At 37.0% G+C, this 22,114-nt stretch overlaps 1 protein-coding gene across 2 annotated transcripts in view; it reads left to right on the top strand.

The window, feature by feature from the left end:
* Positions 1-22,114, top strand: part of LOC149185742 (uncharacterized) — a 552,948-nt gene that overhangs the window by 378,022 nt on the left and 152,812 nt on the right. For both annotated transcript variants that reach the window (XM_089410789.1, XM_089410788.1), the window contains one exon: positions 3,888-3,972. In XM_089410789.1, the coding sequence (XP_089266915.1) occupies positions 3,888-3,972 (85 nt within the window). The remainder of the gene's footprint in view (positions 1-3,887; positions 3,973-22,114) is intronic.

Here is a 22,114-nt window from a genome sequence, read left to right on the forward strand (position 1 = left end):
AGAGTGTGTGTTCAAATGACTAGCAAGCCACCTCTTTTTATACTAAAATGTTGAGCACAAGTGGGGGCAATTTGGTTGCTGGCCGACCTTGATGAATTGTCCCATAACACAAATAAATTCATATCTCCATGAATACATGTCAGAATTGGATGATCTTTAGATCAATCCTACACCTCTCGACGAGAGGAATCCAAGAAAAATATCAGCTGCCATGAATAGGTAGACCCACATGGAGTTTGGCCCTAGGTGCCAATTTTAACGTGGAAGGTCTTAACATCTAGGGTCAAGTGGTTGTTGCAAAATCATTCCCCTTTGGTGGCCATTCCTTCCATTTTCATCCATAATTTCTCTTGCCCTAGTTGTTTTCCATAGGATAAAACCCTAGTTTGGTTATAGCTTCAACTTGAGGGCTTGTTGAAGGTTTCATGTGCCTTTATCTTGCTAATACCTATTATTGGAAACCTTTTCTTGGCATCTTGACCTTGGGTCATCCCAACACACAACATATCAATCAAACCTTAGGTCTTTCATTGCCTCAATTTGGCCTCTACTTGGAAAGCGAATTGCTCCTTCATTGTTGGAGCATTGTACCTAAATTATGCTTTTCACTTAGAAGCCTCTTAGTCAATGTATACCTTTAAGCATAAAAAACCTCGTAGGTGACCTATCTACTAGGGCTCCTCCCATTGGTGAAAATCCATAAAGAATACGGGGCAGTAGCTGTGGTGACAATTAGCTACTTTATTGTTGTAACTTGGTCTAGTTCTTGCCTTCTAAGGTATCCCTCTACAAGAATTGCTAGATTTTGCAGCAAGCATCATGTGGAGTGAGAGTGGAATAAGGTTCCCTCAAGGCCTCAGTTGCTTTGGAGTCTGGACCACGTGGCAAAAACACCCCAAAATCAAGTGAAAGAAACCATTCATTAGAAACTAAAACCATAAATGCATCTAAGTGGATCATACTTAAGTGTTAAGGGCATATTAATACTTCAAACTAGGATCTCCTTCGAATATCTAACTAGATCAAATCCTGTAAAAGTTTTCCCAACCTTTGTCGGGTTGGCTAAGTAGTCAACCCTCTTAATTGCTTCCAACCCCAAGGGAAGGTGCCATTTCAAAGGTCAACCCTTCAATCCGTACGTGTTAGTGAGAATAGTGGCAATGAGGGGAAGGACTTGATGGCCAAGTACCATGGTCAGGGGACCAACTAACAAGAGTCCACATCTTGAGTGTATAGATGTAATGGAGGGAGCGATTGTGGAGGCATAAGTTACCCTTTTCGACTTGCTTTTTCCACCCCTCTTGTGCGCATTTTACTTCTTTTTGATAATGCTTTTAAATGGTGCATAGTTCAAGGATCAATGCTTTCTCTTTATGATGTAGCATTTGTTTTAGCCCTTAAGATTATGTAGTTTCTCGCTTATCAGGGTTGGCACATGCAAGGGTTCCTTATGATGAGATGGAGCATCGAGTGCTCACGAATCAAGTGATGGCTAATGAGGGGGTTAGAGCTCATGCTGGGATTTTTCCCACGTGCTAACTTATGTCCTAGCCATCTTTTGCATTTTACCTTTTCTTTTTCTTTCATTGTGCCTATCTTATGGTTTTTCATTCTTTTAGCTGCATCAACCTCCAGGGAAAAATTTTCCAGCCCAACCCAAGGATGTGTATATGTGAGTGCCAAATCCCATTGAACTAATAACAATTAACTTTGAAGGATGGAGATGGTATCAAAGGAATGATGTGATATGGAAAATGTGAAGTATGGAAATGAGTAATGGAAACACTACTTCAATCTAGGTTTTCAAAGTAGTGCCTCTCTTATGATCCTAAGGCCTTAGGGGAGGTCCAACTAGACTAGGGCTAAAAATTAACCTCCCTGGTAAGGTGAGAGAACAAGTTTACAATCAAGATCGGTCAATGATCCAATCACCCCTCTATCCATGTTTAAATGCCTAAAACATTAAGTAAAAGCACTCGATTGCAAAATGGTCAAAGTACTTGTTGAGTGGTAGCCACCTTTGTCCAAGAGGAATTATGGATGGTGAGTGGTAAATGATCGACGTAGATGGTAAAGAAACTGGCATATCATCATCAATAAGCAAATGTGTAGGGGTGTTGGCCAATTGGCTATCCAAGATAGGAGAAAAATTTCTCCTGTGGGGTTACCCATTTTGGTGGGTAACAATGGGGATACCAAATTTAAAGTTAATTCCTGGAGGGAATTTCGCAAAAAAATTGGGGTATCTCTTAATGTGAATTCAACTTACCATCCTCGAATATATGGGGAAACAAAGTTTTGTCAACAAATTTTTCGAAAGCTTTTTGAACAGCAAGTAGAACGATTGGTTCTAATGGTTACATCATGCAGAATGGTGTCATAGCTCTACCGATCTCACATTTGCCAAAATTACTTCCTTTGAAGCTTTGTACTATTATAAACCTCCAAAGTGGAAGGAGTTTGCTCTAAATGAGGTGAAAGTTCAATGGTAAGAAATCAACTAGATGAAAGTTGGAGAGTCATCCAAATACTTGGGGAACTTAACCACTGTATGAAACATATGAAGCAACAGGTAGGTCAACATAGAACAGAGAGAATTTGAATTTGGAGACTAGGCTCTTAAACAACAAAGAAATAACAAGTTGGCTCACAAGTTTTATGGGCCTTATTAGATTAAAAAAAAGGATCAGTCAAGTAGCATGTGGTTTGGAATTACTAGATAAAACATACATCCACAATGCTTTTCACATGTTATGTGTCAAGACAATGTTGGGGCTGCATCAATTAGCAGGAACAGTACTTCTTTATAGTATGATGAAGGAAGAGTCATTTTAGAACCAAAAGCTATGATCATCAAGAGGGAGAAGAAATTTCACTCTAGAATCATTAAGGGGTACAACATTAAGTGGAAGAACTTTCTGTTCCTTTATTTGGAGACAAAGGATTTCAAAAGGGGAAAGCAATGTAACATACATAAATTAATAAGCTGGTAATGAAAGAAAATAATAGAGATAATTAAAATGTCAATAAAGTAATAGAAGATAAGAAATAATAAATATAATCAAATGATTTAATGAATAATCATAACCTTTCATTAAAAGTTACCTTAGGTTTATTTATTGGGGGTGCTCACTTTGTAAAGGCATTCTATTTCATTGTCATATATGATCTTTTATTTTTAACGTTACTTCTCTTTATTTGAGTAAAGTGAATGTAGCACGTAGTTGCTCCAGATTTTGGACAAGATCAACAAGAATCTGGGACGATTTCCTCTAGATAGGGAAGAATTGATGGGACTTAATCTAGTAAATATGTGTGAACACGTATCATAAGTGTGCTTCATCTATTCTATACTTGAGTAGACTTTTGGACTTTGTCCTTATCCAGTTTTGGGTGACTTGGTCAACTTTGATCTCTCCCACAATTTTCTACTTTATATGTAGTAATACAAATGAGTGTACAACATGTGTACCATTCTTGCAATTCTCTTCTACTTGCATAGTTGTCTTTGTTATGCACTTGTATTTGAGCCCCTTTTTCAATTTCTGGTATTGTGCTTATATATCATGTGAGCATTTGTAACTAACATTTGTTTATGGTCTTATTACAAATTTTGAATTGTAAATCTCATCTAACCCCTAAATTTGTAACAATTTTAGATGTTGAAGTAGATCTTAGGGTTAGGATAAACCCATGCATTTGCAGTCTTTCCTTTTTTCGTAGAACTTCTCATGTGTATGTTGTCTATAATTGGTTCAGAATCCAGTAAGCACTTGTGTTTTGAATAGGCATTTTACAATTATTATAATTTATTCTTTAGCACAACATTAAGATATTCATATGTTTGCTATTTATTCCTTTTATTGATTCTATTATCCTTTTTGTAGGACTGATTTGAAAAGCTATGTCCAAAGACTTGATAATAGTGAGAAAAGCAGTAAAAGACGAATAGAACGACTTTCCGTTTTGCAGGTATCATATCTTTTTTTGCTAAGAATGTGGTTAGATTAGAATATACTTGGTTGGTTAGAGTTGATTAAAGGAATATATTGCAAATGAATAGACATTGAGATCTTCTCTAAAGGAAAAAATTTAGGTTTCTTTTATTTGTAATCATTCACCTTTTAGTGATATGATGAGCTTCTTTTTGAGCTCTACAATTTGATTTTCACTCCATCTAACCCATCATTTCATTTAGACTACTATTGATGGGACATGTTACTCATCCTTCCAGTAGGGGTGCTCTTATGCATTTTAATAAGTAGAGAATTTTGATGGCATTCTGATTTTTAGACAGTTTCACATATGTTGAGGCATTGGTCACACCTTTCGAGGCACTATTGGGGCTATTTATGGACACTTAGACACCTTCAATGCATGCCATGTAGAAGAATTGAGAATGTTGACCTTTTGGTCACAATTTGGAGCTGATTTGACATGATTAGAGGGTCGATTTACACCTGATGATTTTTGTAGCATTAGACAGGTGCTCTAGTCTCAAACTTTGTGGAGAGGCTAAAACACATGAGAGCTCTAGAGCCCAGAAATCGTTTCTAGAAATTCCACTTAGAGGCAGCTCAATTAAATTAATTGATCTATAATTAGAAATGCCCAAGTCTAACTTAGGGAAATCGATGAATTAATCGGAATTAATTGACAAAGGTGAAAATTATCTAGAACTCACATAGATCAACCTAGAGATGATCTTAGCCGTTGATGAGGACTTAATCATGGCCGTTGGTGAGCCAACAAGAGATTATAAGAGGAGGTTGATAGGGTTGGAGCTAGACACACGAGAGAGAAGCCATTAATGCAATTTCCTTGGCAAATCGAGCTATCCAGTTTCAGAAGTTGAACAAAGGAAGAGAGTTTGAGCGAAAAGGGATGAATAGGGGTAGAGACAGTGATTCCAGAGGAGGATTTCAGTTCCAGAGAGTCAAGAGAGGAGGTTGAGTTATTTTTCCAGGAGGTTGCGCAGTAGCCTCGACAAGGCAGTTCGATTTGGTTGAGCAGTAGAAGGATTTGGTTGCCAGAGGTTGGAATAATTTTCCAAAGGGCCAGAGAATTCACCCCTGAGTAGCAACAGCCAATCAAAAATTGATTTGAGGCAAATCTAGGTAGAGCATGTGAGTAATTGCGCAAGGCTTGAGCAAAAGTTGCGTAGAGGGGTTTGAGTTAGCCAGTGCAAGTGGGTAGACTGAGCTGGGATTGCCTGTGAATGTTGCTGCCTTGCTTGCACACCTAGGTTATTGTGGGAAAGTTCCTCAACTCCACAAGGTGCGATCTTGGTGGAAAACTAAGAGAAGGAGTTGTCACCTAATCCCAAATCTTTACGTTAAAGCTCTATACTAGTTAAGCTAAGTGGGGTGGTCCATAAAGAAGGTTAGTAAAGGAAATGTGAGGTTCTAGGAGACTAAAGTTAGAAGGAGATACCTGTCAAAGATGACTTAATTCCAAGATGTAAACAAGCGCATAAATATATGAGCGATATTAAATAATATATTCAAAGTATAGACAGTGGTTCAAAGTAAATGACAAGTGCTTGCTCAAAATGAAATTCAAGATACAATGATAAATAATCTTGCAAAGCAAATGTTAGACGAAGATAAGCACATAAACATCATTTGCAATAAAGGAAAAGGTACTTGTAAAGAGACTACTCAAGTAACAAAAGATAATGACATTAAATAATCATGAGCTAAATAACCACACAAGTACATGAGATAGCGGAATTTCAAGTAAAGTAAAGATTGCAAATGAAAAGATCTGCAATACTTGCAAAATAAAGAAAGTGCTACTTGAAAGAAGGACTTGCAAATAAAATTCAATAAACTCAAGATAGCTTATGCATGAGAATGTAATGCAAGTGAAGTAAAGTTGTGATGTGGAGGTTCTCTTAGTTTATTTTATTAATATCATCCTAAAGCAAGTTTCAATTTAACTCCTTCCCCCAGACCTCACCCTCGTCTGAAATCTGATTCTCACAGTGAGGAGTCAATAGGGGTGGAGGGTTCCTAATGTTTGTACAACCAACTTAAGTTGGAGGTTAGTTTTAGAAATTCCAATTAGCATTAAAAAATGTGCCTAAGTGAGATGCTTGAGTGAATGTTGTTGATTCCAAAAAAGGTATTGGTGCTTGAGTGTAATCGACAATGCTTAAGTAAACAATACCAATATCTTCAAATGGAAATGAAAGTGAAACAATTAACCCAATGTAGCTCTATGAGTTCCAAATTGCTTTGCAAGTAATAAAACTAATTCCAAATTTCTTTAAAAAAATGAGACAAGAATGCCCAATAGTAACCAAGATGCCACATAAAGTGAATTGACAATGTTAAGGCAATGTGCTCAAGAGACTTGTGAAACCAAAATGGAATGATAAATTAGACTAGTTTAAGCTTGCTAATTAAGTGTAAAATACTTGCATCAAAAAAAAATTTACATGTGTTGTAAAAGATTGCCTAATGCAAGTACTTGGTCCCGTGTGGTCCCGCAACTTTTCGAAGATAATCTTACAAAGACCATTTGGAAACCAAATCTTCACAGGGGTTTTTAGGACTAGGTCCCTCCTCTACAAAGCTCATTTGCAAAACCCTAGCCCTTAAAATCCCCATGGCCCTTCTTAGAGAGACTTACACCTTGTTTTTCAAGTAAGCAAACCACAATTTGAGTCTCTCTTGTGAATAGGCCTTTAGGAATCATTCGTTTCCCTTTATTGACTCATTTATTTAGGTGATTGCCTTCATATTGGGTCTCCTCCCATTGGTGAAAGTCCGTAAAGAGTCGGGAGCTTTAGCTGAGGTGACAGTGGGCTATTGCTCCATTGTTTCCCTTGACCTAGAAGTTGGCCCTCTAAGATCCCCTTCTAGGGCCCCTGCTAGTTTGAGCAGTGTTGACCACTACGTGTCAACGACCCATAGCAGTACACCCCCTTTTTTCCGCAAAAGGGATAGCGCCTGATCGATGTGTATGTGTCGTTCAACTCTCATCATCACCCTGATTATCGTGTTACAATGTAAACCCATTCTGCATGTATATGATGTAAATAATCTCATCAGATCTGTGTCATGTATGCAATTGCCTAGGTAAACCTACTTTTCTGGTGACTATCTATATTCTGGGAGGTTTTGTGTCTCACCGATCCATTCTCGGATGGTCGGCAGAGTTTTCCTTCAGTATTACTCCAAAGGCGGAATGTATTTTGTCACTGGGATTTTAGGCGAGTCCTATTGTTATAGATCAAGTCTATGTAAAAGTGATTTGAGAATAATCCTAACTATTTGGTTTGGTTATTTTGTTACAAATTGCTTGGTATGTTGGATTATATTTGGGTCGTAGATATGGGTAGTCTGTAAGGGTCTATTTCAGTTGGGTTTTCCCCCTTATGATGTAAAGTGTCTTGAGGGTTGAAAAAATAATTTATCCCCTCATAGGTTAATTAATTAAATTTTCTGGCCAAAAAATTAAATAAAATCCTAAGCCAGAAATTTAATTAATTATAGGTCCTAGGTAAACTTAAATTCTCCAAAGGCAAAATTCATTGGTCCTTAAAATTTAAATTTTAAAAGGTTCCGGGATTAAGGTAAATTAACTATTTTGCTAAATTTTAAGCCTTTGGTCCTTGAGGGTTAAGTCAAAGTCAATTTTTTGAGGAAATTAACTCAATTTTTTTATTTTTGAGTTAATTAAAATGCATTTAATTGAAAAATTCGAATTTCCTCAAAAATTTAATATTTCAACGGATGAAATTGAAAGAAATTTTAATCCTTGTCAACGGTCGAGATTGCTTTGACGAGGATCACTCGAACTAGCCATTGGAAGATTTATCTTTAAATAGGAGGTCATTTGTCAGTTGATCCATCCCATCTCTGAATCATTTACCAAGCTTTCAAGCTCTCTTGTATACTATTTTGTATTAATGCAAAAGTCTTTGGGGTTTCAATGCGCTGTAGTGTTCCTCTTCATGAATTTATGGTAACATTGTTTTAGTTTTTGCTTAATATTATGTGAAAATTATCAATCAATAGCTCTCTAAGAATAATCTGAATACAGGTATCTTATTCAATTTGTTGGATCTAGGGTAACATTTTTAATTTTGATTGAAGTAGCAGGTATCTCTATTTCTTCAGAATTTTATTGTTGTTCTATTTCTCTACATGATTTGATGGTTGATCTAGTGTTTGCAGAAGATTTCTCAAGTTCTCATTGAGCGTTTGGGGATAGTCCTCGGTTGGACCAGCGAACTTTCAACACATTTTCTTAAGAGCCTACTTAATATAAGCCTTAGATTTATCTGACGATAATCTTTTTTCTGCAGGGTGTTTTGGGCTAGTACCTCTCTAAAATTTCAAAATCTTTTAAATATTTTGTGGAAATTTTGATAGATCTAGCTAATAAGAGCCTTAGATTATCAGATCTGGGAGTAGAGTTGGACTCATACTCTTCATATCTGATAGATCTGTAAATTATTTGTATAGATCTATTATTTATATGTATAGATATATAAATTTTGTAACATAATTTTGAATTTTAACACTTGGGTTTTTTGGATTTTCTCTATTTTTATAGATATTGGGTATTGAGTTTTTCTCTTTTCACTTGTGTAAGAATAGATCTGAGAAATCAGCCAAGAAAATCTTCAGATCTGTGCTAGATCTAGACCCCGGAGGGCAAGATCTAGGCTCAAAGATTGTTTGCAGGCATAGATCTAAAATTTTATCCAAAGAGATCTTCAGATATGGGTCAGATCTAGACCCTAGAGGGCAAGATCTGGACTCAGAAATTTGTTTGCAGGGCCAACCATTAAAGATTTTGCAATAAATCTAAAGATCTAAAGCAAAATAATCTATTCAGAACAAGAGTTTCAAGTTTTTGGGCTCCTAAGCCTAGATCTGCCTTCTCCTAGCCCAATCTTAGTTCTATTGGCCTTGTGTTAGCTTTCATTGGCCCTAGATTCCCCTTGCTCCATTTCTGATTTGAATATTTAATTTTCTGAAGCTAGTCATTGGTGGGTTTTTGCAGAAAATTTGGTAAAAATTTGTGTTAAAGGTATTGAATTTTTTTTGGCAACTTGGAGAAGTGATCTTCAAGGCCTAGGGCATAAGGGTTTGATCTCTAAATCATCTTTTTTCTCACTGTTTGCTACAACAGTCATATAGATTTCTAATAGTCGTGAAAAACACATCTAAGTGGTTTGAAATTAACTAAAAAAAATTGCTAAATACATTAATAAGTCATTTATGTTTGATGTGTATCAAAAATTTGACCTACATCTACATTTTGGGTGACTGTTATCTCTAAATAATTTTGTTTTTGAAGTCTGAAATATAACAGTGGCAAAATTTCATGTGAGTTAGCCTAAAATCGGTTTCTAAGTTGTCTAATACATTAAGGAATTAATTTCTTGAGTTGGACATTCATCATTAGGCTTATTTCATATTTTAATTGCTGGATGTAATAAGTATATCAGATCTGATTAATTCTGGAAATCACATCATAATAGGCTGAAAATTTTTGATAATTCATGTGGGCAAGTTTGGAAAAATCTCGGTAAATTTTTGGCATAAAGATATCATTGATAGCTCACTGTTTTCATTTTCATATTGCTACTGTGATAAAGTTTTTCTTACTGTTGTCCTAAAAACTATTTTCTGAAAATTAGGTACTCTGTCATGGAATGGTGATAAAATGCATATCTTTTGTTTCATAAACTGAGTATTTTTTGAGCATCTGTTGACATTGATTGCAAAGAAGTTTTTGTTCTCTTTGATCTCTAATTATATAAAAGAAGATTTGATATAAGCTTGTGGTTTAATTGTAATATTTTCAGGGGTTTATTTTTAAGCCTTCATCCAATAAAGCGAAAATTTTATTTTCAGGATTTTATTTTTAAGTCTTCTCATCATCTGGTGCATTTGCATATAAGTTAGTTTTGCATAAATAAAATTTACTTCCAAGCATAAGCTTGGTCGATAGAGAGATAGGTATCCATCAATCTTTGCTTGAGAAGCCCGCTTTTAATAGTACTTAAAATGGTGACTTTGCAGTCGTTAAAGCCACAGCTCTCTGCAGCATCGGAGGCACCGGGTATGTTAGATTTTCAGGAGAGGTATCGTTAATCACACCTTAGTGTGCTTCACTTTATCTTCTTTTTGCTAATTACTACGAAATCAGGCTCAATATAGAAAGGATCGAAGAGTTAAAACTTAGATAGGCATTTAACTAAAATTAACCAAGATTCTTGCTTCTTATATTAGCTTTAGGATTTGCACTTCATATAAGATAGTCATTCATCCAAGTAGCAGTTGCAAATCAATTACTTGGTCCTAAATTTCCTAGCAAGATAGTTGACTTCATAAGGCACTGGCATCAATTGCTTAAAATCTAATCAAATCCTACAAATCTTGCTAAATCTAAATCAAGTACATGATCACTTCACTGTGTCTCCCGAACTGGCTAGTTTCCAACTAGTTCTCCTTCATTCCATTTTCGTGGGGTCTACCCCCCTTAGTCTGTTGTAGGGAGACAAGTTAAACGGAGAGATTAGGGATCAGGGTGACGGCCCTCGATCTGAGCCGTTGTCGCGGTGCTTAGACATTCTATGCGACAACATTTTTTGGTGTCGTTGCCGTGAATATTTTATACTCAGCGCTTCAACGACATTTTATCTTCTTTCTCCTCATATCATATTTATCATTTTTACTGCCAACAACAACATTTTTTAACACCATTGCCTGGGATATTTTATTCTCGGTGCTTCAACGACATTTTATCTTCATTCTCCTCATATCATCTTTAGCATTTTTACTGGCAGCGCCAACATCTTTTGGTGTCATTGTCGGGGATTTTTTATTCTCGGCGTTTCAACGACATTTCCTCATCATTCTTCTCATTTCTCATCTTTTCATTTGTGCCAGCAACGGCAACATCTTCTGGCGTTGTTGTCAGGGACCAATTTATTGGGCCTTGGCTCTACGACATTCATCTTTCATCTTTCTATCATTCATTTTAGCCGGCAGCACAACATTTCCTGGTGTCGTTTGATCTTTTCATCGCTTTATCTTACGTCGTCTCACTAATCGTTTCATCTACACTTTTAGCACCTGGACATTTCGGTTCGTTTCTTGTTTGAGTGGTGACTCCACTTCTTTCATTTATTATTTCTCAAACGAGAAGCCCTCCTTAATATCCAGTTGTTTTTCCCTTTTGGATCCTAGAGTGAGATTCATGTTCAAGTGGCGAGTGCACTTCTTTCATTTCTTACAAGAATTTCTACTAAAAGCTCGCTTCTTGTGGATCTCTTGATTTTCTTGAGCAGGGGTCTCTCTCTAGCATCCATTTGGTCCCTCCTTATCCCTTTAAGCAAGTCACCATGGATGACTTGTTTACCCTGCGTCATTTTACTAATTTTCTCCATGATATGCCGGAAGAGGCCATTCATAAATTGCCTTTGTTCTCGGGTGGTGATTCAGTCACTGTTAGAAAGCATCTATGCAAGTTTACTCATACAATAATCAAATATTGTAGTTCTCCCCAATATAAACATGAAGATGTCAAAATGCGTCTATTTGCCTTTTCTTTAGAGGGTGATGCTTTGAATTGGTTTCATAATTGTCCTGAAGATTCTTTCACTTCTTTACAAGACATCATCAATGCTTTTACAGATAGATATGGTGATCAAGTTAGCTTGCCTTGTGCCCCTAACATTATGCAACAGAATGAGAGTGATCTTGTAAAGGATCCAGCTGTCAATGAAAGATTTCGAGACAATTCTCGATATCAGAATGTGCCATCCATTTGTACCGTTGCAGGACGAATCCATGATAGTGGAAAATCAGGAACAAGTTATCAAATCAATGTCAACAATGAAAGGGAGAATGATAAGCATCTTATAGAAGAACTAAAGCAGTCGGTTAAAGACATGCAATTCAGTCAAACACAGCTAGTAAAAAATATGGAGCTTAATTAAGAAAAAATTATAACTGATTATGTCAAGGATATGAGAACTTTGTACACTTAACTGGAAAAACGTGATGAGGAGATGGACTCATGAAAATTAAACACTCTGATCACGTAGCCAACGTAGTAGAAAAGTGTGCTCAGAATATGGAGGATATGAGGACCGACATGTAGAGTCAGCATGCTAAGGAAATGGAAACCATGAAAGCTAATCATGGCAGGGAAATTAACTCTATGCAAAGCAAGTTATTAGCCCTGGAGGAAAATATGACTATCATGGAATTTAATCATTCAAATCACGTGACTACCATGGGAACAAGTTATCAAGAAGAAATAAGTTCGATTCAAAACAGATTGTCAACTATGGATGAAGAAATGACCATCATGAGATTCAATTATAATAATCAGTTAGCTATCATACAAGCAAATCATGAGAAAGAGATAACCTCTATGCAACATTGCTTGATGATCATAAAAGAAGATAATGACAAAGTAATAAAAAATATGGGCGCTGGTCAGATATGTCTTCAGAATAAGTTATTGACAATGGGGGAAAACCATCCCAAGGATGTTAGTGCTATGAAGGTTGAACACTCTACCCAGATGGATGCCATAACAATACAGGTACAGGAACTTCAACATCAGCCAGAGGATCAAAGAAACAAGGAAATGTCAATAGATCATAAGCCTCCCTATCTGCTACAACAAGCTCCATCTTATTATGAGGTCATTTGTTCCATTGAAAAGTGGCTAATTGAAGATGACTCAGATAAAATGGAAATTAATAAGAATTAGGTTGATGCTAACATGGTTAATCCACCAGTCATAAAAGATCAAGTTATAACTCATGACACCTGTGAGACTGATCCATCATTCTTGACAGAGCAGATGCAAAATGAAGAAAGACATGTCATGCATGTCTTACGTACTTCATATGAGAGTTTTGAAGCAGAATGTTCCACATCATCAGTCATACAGCCCGCCACAAAGAAAAGACGCAAGAGAAAGAGAATGAGAAAGCGATTTGATGCATCAGATGGCAGCGAGCAACTTGATTTTTGGATAGGAAGAAGTCCTACCATGTGCAGGATTGGACATGGCACATCTGAGAAACAACCAACAAATTTGCTTGAAAGCAGGCAAATGCTCAGCATGCACTATATTGAACACATCTGATGCCATGGGGCATCTTTGTATTGTATTTCTAACCTTATACCTTGATATTTCAGTATTTCATTTTGTAGTTAGATGTGTTTTTCATGTTACTAGATAGTTAATAAATGAAGAGCTTATATATTTCATGTGCTTAATGTTATATGATGATTTTTGAATGGACGCTACTTATGTTATGTTGTGTGTTGGGTGGATGCAGATTTTGGATTCTCACATTCCTACGGTGTAGCAACGTGTCCCCAAGTAGAGCCAGATTTTGACCACTGCGTGTCAACGACCCATAGCAGTACACCCCCTTTTTTCCACAAAAGGGATAGTGCCTGGTTGATGTGTCTGTGCCGTTCAGCTATCATCATCAGCCTAATTATCGTGTTACAATGTAAACCCATTCTGCATGTATATGATGTGGATAATCTCAGCAGATCTGTGTCATGTATGTAATTGCCTAGGTAAACCTACTTTTTTGGTGACGATCTATATTCTGGGAGGTTTTTTGTCTCACCGATCCATTCTCAGATAGTTGGCAAAGTTTTCCTTCAGTCTTACCCCAAAGCCAGAATGTATTTTGTCACTGGGATCTTAGGCGAGTCCTAGTGTTATAGATCGAGTCTATATAAAAGTGATTTGGGAATAATCCTAACTATTTAGTTCGGTTATTTTATTACAAATTGTGTGGTCTGCTGGATTATATTTCTGTCGCAGAAATGGGTAGTCTGTGAGAATCTATTTCAAATGGGTTTCCCCCTTATGATGTAAAGTGTCTTGAGGGTTGGAAAAATAATTTATCCCCTCATAGGTTTATTAATTAAATTTTCTGGCCAAAAAATAAATTAAAATCCTAAGCCAGAAATTTAATTAATTCTAGGTCCTAGGTAAACTTAAATTCCCCAAAGGAAAAATTCATCGGTTCTTAAAATTCAAATTTTAAAAGGTCCCGGGACTAAGGTAAATTAATTATTTTGCTAAATTGTAAGCCTTTGGTGCCTGAGGGTTAACTCAAAGTCAAATTTTTGAGGAAATTAACTCAAAATTTTTATTTTTGAGTTAATTAAAATGCATTTAATTGAAAATTTCGAATTTCCTCAAGAATTTAATATTTCGACGGATGAGATTAAAATAAATTTTAATCCTCATCAACGGTTCAGATTGCTTTGACAAGGATCACTCAAACTAGCCGTTGGAAGATTTATCTTTAAATAGGAGGTCATTTGTCAGTGGATCCATCTGATCTCTGAATCGTGTACCAAGCTTTCAAGCTCTCTTGTATACTTTTTTGAATTAATGCAAAAGTCTTTGGGGTTTCAACTTGCTGTAGTGTTTCTCTTCATGAATTTATGGTAACGTTGTTTTAATTTCTGCTTAATATTATGTGAAAATTAAATCAACAGCTCTCTTAGAATAATCTGAATACAGGTATCTTATTTAGTTTGTTGGATCTAGGGTAACATTTTTAATTTTGATTGAAGTAGCAGGTATCTCTATTTCTTCAGAATTTTATTGTTGTTCTATTTCTCTACTTGATTTGATGGTTGATCTAGTGTTTGCAGAAGATCTCTCAGGTTCTTATTGAGCGTTTGGGGATAGTCCTCAGTTGGACTAGCAAACTCTTAACACATATTTTCTGAAGAGCCTACTTCATATAAGCCTCAGGATTTATCTGACGATAATCTCTTTTTTTTGCAGGGTGTTTTTGGGCTAGTACCTCTCTGAAATTTCAAAATCTTTTAAATATTTTGTAGAAATTTTGATAGATCTGGCTATTAAGAGCCTTAGATTATCAGATCTAGGAGCGGAGTTGGACTCATACTCCTCAGATCTGATAGATTTGTAAATTGTTTGTATAGATATGTTATTTACATATATAGATCTGTAAATTTTGTAACATAATTTTGAATTTTAACACTTGAGTTTTTGAGATTTTCTCTATTTTTGTAGATATTGGGTATTGGGTTTTTCTCTTTTCACTTGTGCAGAAATAGATCTGAGAAATCAGCCAAGAAAATCTTCAGATCTGAGCTAGATCTAGACCCAAGAGGGTAAGATCTGGGCTCAAAGATTGTTTGCAGGCATAGATCTGAAATTTTATCCAAAGAGATCTTCAAGTCTCAGCCAGATCTAGACCCTGGAGGGCAAGATTTGGACTCAAAAATTTGTTTGCAGGGACAGCCATTAAAGATTTTGCAATAAATCTGAAGATTTGAAGCAAAATAATTTTTTCAGAACAAGAGTTTCAAGTTTTGGGGCTCCTAAGCCCAGATCTGCCTTCTCCTAGCCCAACGTTAGTTCTATTGGCCCTGTGCTAGCTCTCATTGGCCCTAGATTCCCCTTGCTCCATTTCTGATTTGAATATTTAATTTTCTGAAGCTAATCATTGGTGGGTTTTTGCAGAAAATTTGGTAAAAATTTGTGTTTCAGGTATTGAAATTTTTTTTGGCAACTTGGGCAAGTGATCTTTAAGGCCTAGGGAATAAGGGTTTGATCTTTAACCCATTTGTTTTCTCACTGTTTGCTACAACAGTCATATACCTTTGTAGTAGTTGTGAAAAACACATTTAAGTGGTCTGAAATTAACTAAAAAAATTGCTAAATACATTAATAAGTCATTTACGTTTGTTGTGTATCAAAAATTTGGCCTAGATCTGCATTTTGAGTGACTGTTATCTCTAAATAATTCTGTTTCTGAAGTCTGAAATATAACAGTGGCAAAATTTCATGTGACTTAGCCTAAAATCAGTTCTTAAGTTGTCTAATACATTAAGGAATTAATTTCTTGAGTTGGGCATTCTTCATTGTTGAAAATAGAAACAAGAAATGCTAAAAATAGAAATGCTATAAATAGCATTTCAGGATAGATTCCAATTTTAGTTAGTCCTTGAATTAAAATTTGGAATTAAAATTTGGAATTAAAATTCGAATTTAGTCTCATTAGCTGTTTGAAAAATAATTAATTAATTCATCTTGAGTTAATTAGTTGGAGAAATTCAAACATGAAGTCTTTGTGAAGACATGCAACAATTATCCCTTTGATTGAGGAAGTTATCCCTTAATTAAGGAGATAAGGATATGTTGTATTTGAGTTGTAATTAGTTAGCTCAGTTAACTGAGTTAAGTCCAGTTAAATTAGTTCCAAACAATTGGAGGAACTAATTTTGAGTTCAGTCAGTTAATGCATGCATGCATGCAACTAGTGTTCTCCAAATAACTGAATATTTTCTCATAAATAACTCATGCATGTTAGTTCAGAGAAAGACCCAGTTGAGATTAAAGGAAGTGACAGTGTACTATCAGTTGGAGGAATTTTCCTATAAATGAAACTCATCCATGCAGAAGGAATTATCTCCTTCAGGATTGCGCAGTTAGTTCAGAGGTCAGTGTTGTGTGTGAGGTAAGAATCACATAGGTTGCAGTTGGAGGACCCAGGAGAAACTGCACAAGGAAATAGGAGGCTTGGAGGACTGAAGGAAGGCATATGTGTTTTCTATTCTGCCTATGAGTAGCGGTGAGGGATTGTACTGAGAGCTGGTTAGCTTGAGAGCTAAAGCTTTGTGTAATCCTGAGATATTTCCAATTGTATGATAATACAGATAGCGGGGTTTTTAGCTGAGGCTTTCCCCAGAGTATTCTTCTATGTTTCATGTGTATGATTTCTTCTCTGTTATATGTGTTCCGATTGTTCTTGCTCAAATTGATTAAGCTTCCGCAAAGTTTGATAGTAGAAGTAGATCAAGTATTTTGTTTTAGTTACATTGCATAATCAATTTAATCTACAGTTTCTCTACAAGATGTGTAGAAAGAAGAATTTCTACATGGTATCAGAGCGACGTTTTGTAGAAAAAGTTCTACAAGGTATCGGAGCAATGGTGAGTCTTGCTCTCCTCGGTCTTCCTAAGAGCTGGCATAGCTACCAGGACTCAGTGAATGGAAGAGAGAAACTGCCAGATTGGGAACGACTGTGGTCGGATCTGATGTAGGAGGAGATCAGGAGGAGCACTAGAGATGGTTCTTCATCCAAGGAGGATGAAGAAAATTTCGCCTTAGCGAGTAAGGCAAGGAAAGGGAAGGAGAAGGATTCTCATCCCAAATCGAGTTCTTCTCATGGAGGGAAGAAGATTGAAAAATCTAAAGTGATATGCTTTAATTGTCATGAGGTGGGCCATTATGCAACTAATTGTCCATTGAAGAAATCCAAGAAGGGATCCTCGGAAGGATCTGAAGGTGAGGCATTGGCCTCTCAGTTTGAATTGGATTTTACCCTCATCGCATGCATGGTTTCATCGATGATGGGTTGTGGTTGGTTTCTTGACAGTGGAGCCTCATTCCACATGACCGGTGATAAGAGTTTGTTCAGTACCTTGGAGGAGAAAGACCTCAAGATACTCATAGAGATGGGTGACGATGAAAGGTACCGTGTTTCAGGTGAAGGTATGGTTGCTTTTTAGAGGGAGCATGGAGCTCACATCACCTTGACAGATGTGAAGTATGTGTCAGGACTGAAGAAGAACTTGGTATTGATCGCGATGTTGGAGGACAAAGGCTACGATGTTGTCTTCAGTAAGGGAAAGGTTTTCCTTAGACACATCACCACGAGACAGGTGAAGTAGATCGGTTCACGAGTCAAGAACCTGTATGCTCTTGAGGTTCAAGATGCATGTAAAACCTTGAGGAGCAAGGCAAATGTTGGAGACTTGGTGGTTGAGAGGGAGAGTATATTACCTCTCAACATGCAACGCCAAAAGAACTCTTAGATAACTGTGGAGGAGCCACAATTGGTGAAGTAGCTTCAGGAGGTTGTGGAGCAGCCACAACTAGAGAAGCCGAGAGGAGACCGAGTGGAGGCATCCACTCATGCAGAGACCTCCAGTAGGGGGAAATTTCAAGCCAAGTGGGCAGAGGGATCACATGCATCCATACCTCCAGGGGTGAGGTGGGGCGACGTGAAGTCATAGTCCCAAGAAGGCTGAAATAGGGGCAAGATCCTTGAGGTACCTAGCCTCTTTGATTAGACCTTGCTATGGGAGCCTCGACGAGGAGTAGCAGGATTGGCTGAGTGGGTAGAGATAGATGCGGATGGAGCGGCAGAGAGAGCTACAGTGCAAGAGTCCCAAGACAACGCAGAGCTAGCAGGCTGCAACAATGCGAGAGGCATAGGAGTGTTGCACCAGTGTAGGATGGCACAGAAAGGTGTGCAACGGTGCGAGATGCAGGGAGTTGTTGCAGTAGCGCAGAGGTCAGAGAGGGAGCACTTGTCAGCGGCAGAGAGAGCTTCAGCATGAGAGCAATGTTTTAAAACTCCGACTCCAACTCCGACTCGGCCGAGGGTCGACTTCGACTCCGACTCCGACTCGGTATCGACTCGGCCAGCTCGATTTCAATGACTCGGTCGTTGTAAAAAATACATTAAATATTTATTTTTTATAAAAACACATAATTTTAAAGATTTTCATTCATGTTTCCAAACACACAGCATTAGAATATAGATAGAAGACAACATATGATCAACGTAGGCTCATGAATATATCCATTATATCAAAATGGCACCCAATGCATTGTCCAATACATACACGATGATGATATAGAGATCAAAACAAAAACACATAACCAAGGAGGCTATAAATGACCTCTACAACAAAAGTCTGTAACCAGTACTACTAGCTACTGCTAGAGTTTCCAACATCATCTGGCTCAGTGTTACTTGGAAGTTGGGAGCAGGAGCGAAAGTGGGGAGCGAGAGCGAAAATAGGAGTGGGAGCGATATTTTCAGAAGCTCCTGGTTTGGGAGCGAACCGCAATATTTTCTGAAGCTCTTGGTTTGGGAGCGAACCCAGAGGAGTTCGACAACCAATGTCACTAACATCAAGGTACATAGAGGGATTGGTGCTCTTGATTAAATATGAGTTCCATACCCTAATACATGACAAAATTCAATGGAAACATTGCAATCCTCCAATCCTGGAATCCTGAAAAACTGATAAGTCTGTTGGATTTTGAATGAAATCTAAAATTCTACTTTCTCCATGTGAAATCCAATGAGGCCGAAACCACTCTCAAACATCCTGAGTCATTTCATGGTAATGTTAAAAATTTAAGTAAAAGGATGAAAATGAAGATTAAGGAGAATGTCACTTTTACTTTAAGAATTTAACATTACCATGAAATTTGAATAGCATATCAATAGTAGAGAGCATTTGAGTGTGTTAAATAGGGTTTGGGAGGGGGAAATGGACCCCAAATAACATTTAACTAATTCATAAAACACATTGGAGTCCAAACCAATCAGCAAACACTTCAAAATTTCATTAAAAAAATGTCAAATCGCTGTTTTGATGGGGTTACAGGCCACTGGTTATGACTCGGCCGAGTCAATACGGAAACGGCCGAGTTGGCCGAGTCAGCCATGACTCGGCCGAGTCATTGAATGACTCGGCCGAGTCATGGCTGACTCGGCCTACTGAACCGTTTCCTCCACCGAGTCACATTTCTGGGCAATGAAACAGATCAACTCGGCCGTTTCCGTTTCGAATCGGCCGAATTTTAAAACTATGCATGAGAGGGTGTTTCTAGCCCAACAGGGAGGTCAGTTGGGAGATCAGTTACTTACTTCTCAGTAACTGAATTGCAGTGTAGCAGTGGGCAGCGCGATGCAACATGATGAGAGGAGGTGCAGTGTGGATGCAGTGCTGGGAGATAAGACCAGCATCAACACGGATGCAGCAGAAGGAATCAGTGTGATTGATACAGTCAGAGATCAAAGTGACAGAGGCTAGAGCAGTCAGATACTGAAGGGCACAGAGGTGCAGAGTTTTCAGTGGACAGAGGCAATAACAGTCAGAGTCTTTGTTGACAGAGGCATCATTCTGATTGAAGTTGGATATTTTTTGTTTCTAGAGCTGCTGGAGCAACAACACTTGAGAGAAGTGTTGCATGCAGAACATTCCAAAGGGCCAGGATCGGGTTCGAATTGAATGCCTTTCTTTTTGAGAGGGAGTGTTGAAAATAGCAACAAGAAATGCTATAAATAACATTGCTATAAATAGCATTTCAAGATATACTCCAACTCTGTTGGAAATAGCAAAAAATAGAAATGCTAAAAATAGCATTTCAGGATAGATTCCAATTTTAATTAGTCCTTGAATTAAAGTTGAGAATTAAAATTCGAATTTAGTCTCACTAACTGTTTGAAAAATAATTAATTAATTCATCTTGAGTTAATTAGTTGGAGAAATTCAAACATGAAGCCTTTGTGAAGACATGCAACAGTTATCCATTTGATTGAGGAAGTTATCCCTTAATTAAGGAGATAAGGATGAGTTGTATTTGAGTTGTAATTAGTTAGCTCAGTTAACTGAGTTAAGTCCAGTTAAATTAGTTCCAAACAGTTGGAGGAACTAATTGTGAGTTCAGTCAGTTAATGCATGCATGCATGCAACTAGTGTTCTCTAGATAACTGAATATTCTCTCATAAATAACTCATGCATGTTAGTTCAGAGAAAGACCCAGTTGAGATTAAAGGAAGGGACAATGTACTATCAGTTGGAGGAATTTTCCTATAAAGGAAACTCATCCATGCAGAAGGAATTATCTCCTTCAGGGTTGTGCAGTTAGTTTAGAGGTCAGTGTTGTGTGTGAGGTGAGAATCACACAGGTTGCAGCTGGAGGACCCAGGAGAAACTGCGCAAGGAAATAGGAGGCTTGGAGGACTGAAGGAAGGCACATGTGTTTTCTATTCTATCTATGAGCAGCAGTGAGGGATTGTACTGAGAGCTGGATAGCTTGAGAGCTAAAGCTTTGTGTAATCTTGAGATATTTCCACTTGTATGATAATACAGATAGTGGGGTTTTTAGCTGAGGCTTTCCCCAGAGTATTCTTCTATGTTTCATGTGTATGATTTCTTCTTCTCTGTTATATGTGTTCCAATTGATCTTGCTCAAATTGATTAAGCTTCCGCAAAGTTTGATAGTAGAAGTAGATCAAGTATTTTGCTTTAGTTACATTGCATAATCAGTTTAATCTACAGTTTCTCTACAAGATGTGTAGAGAGAAGAATTTCTACAATCATTAGACTTGTTTCATGTTTTAATTGCTGGTTGTAATAAGTGTATCAGCTCTGATATAATTCTGGAAATCACATCATAACAGGCTGAATTTTTTTTATAATTCATGTGGGCAAGTTAGGAAAAATTTTGGTAAATTTTTGGCATAAAGATATCATTGATAGCTTACTATTTTTATTCTCATATTGCTGTTGTCATAAAGTTTTTCTTACTGTTGTCCTAAAAACTAATTTCTGAAAATTAAGTACTCTGGCATGGAATTGTGATAAAATGCATATCTTTTATTTCACAAACCGAGTATTTTTTGAGCATCTGTTGACATTGATTGCAAAGAAATTTTTGTTCTCTTTGAGCTATAATTGTATCAAAAAAGATTTGAAATAAGCTTGTGGTTTAATTGTAATATTTTCAGAGGTTTATTTCAGTGTTGTGAAAAGCGTGATCAGGATTAAATTGGCGCCGGGAACGAATCGGAAAAAATCGGAAAAATCAGGAAAAAATCGGAAAAAATCGGGAAAAAATCGTTTGGTACAAAAATATTCATTTTTTTTCATTTTTGTTTCATTTTTTTTAATATCTAAACCATCTACAACATAAAATAAATACATTGACACATAAATATGATAAAAAAACTAATATATAAGATGTTTAATATCATTTCTAGCGCTAAAATTACACATAACATTGAATCATGTCCTGAATAGTAAGTCCTGACTCCTGAGTCCCAACTCAGCCTCAAAATATCAACAAAAAATATGATAATGTATCTCATCATGTCATAATGTCATATACAATAAAATGAAAGTCTAATCCTATTGATTTCCTCTGCCCCTCTTGCGAGAAAATGCCATAGCTTTCCCTTTCCCTCTAGATGTAGATGCTGGTGCCCGTGCTGGTGGAAATGGCAGTGGAGTTTGATGTGCTCTAGAAG

The sequence above is a fragment of the Pinus tabuliformis genome, chromosome 3_1 (assembly GCF_031772625.1).
Source record: "Pinus tabuliformis cultivar Carrire ecotype Pingquan chromosome 3_1, CPIR1, whole genome shotgun sequence".
Taxonomy (NCBI): Eukaryota; Viridiplantae; Streptophyta; class Pinopsida; order Pinales; family Pinaceae; genus Pinus; species Pinus tabuliformis.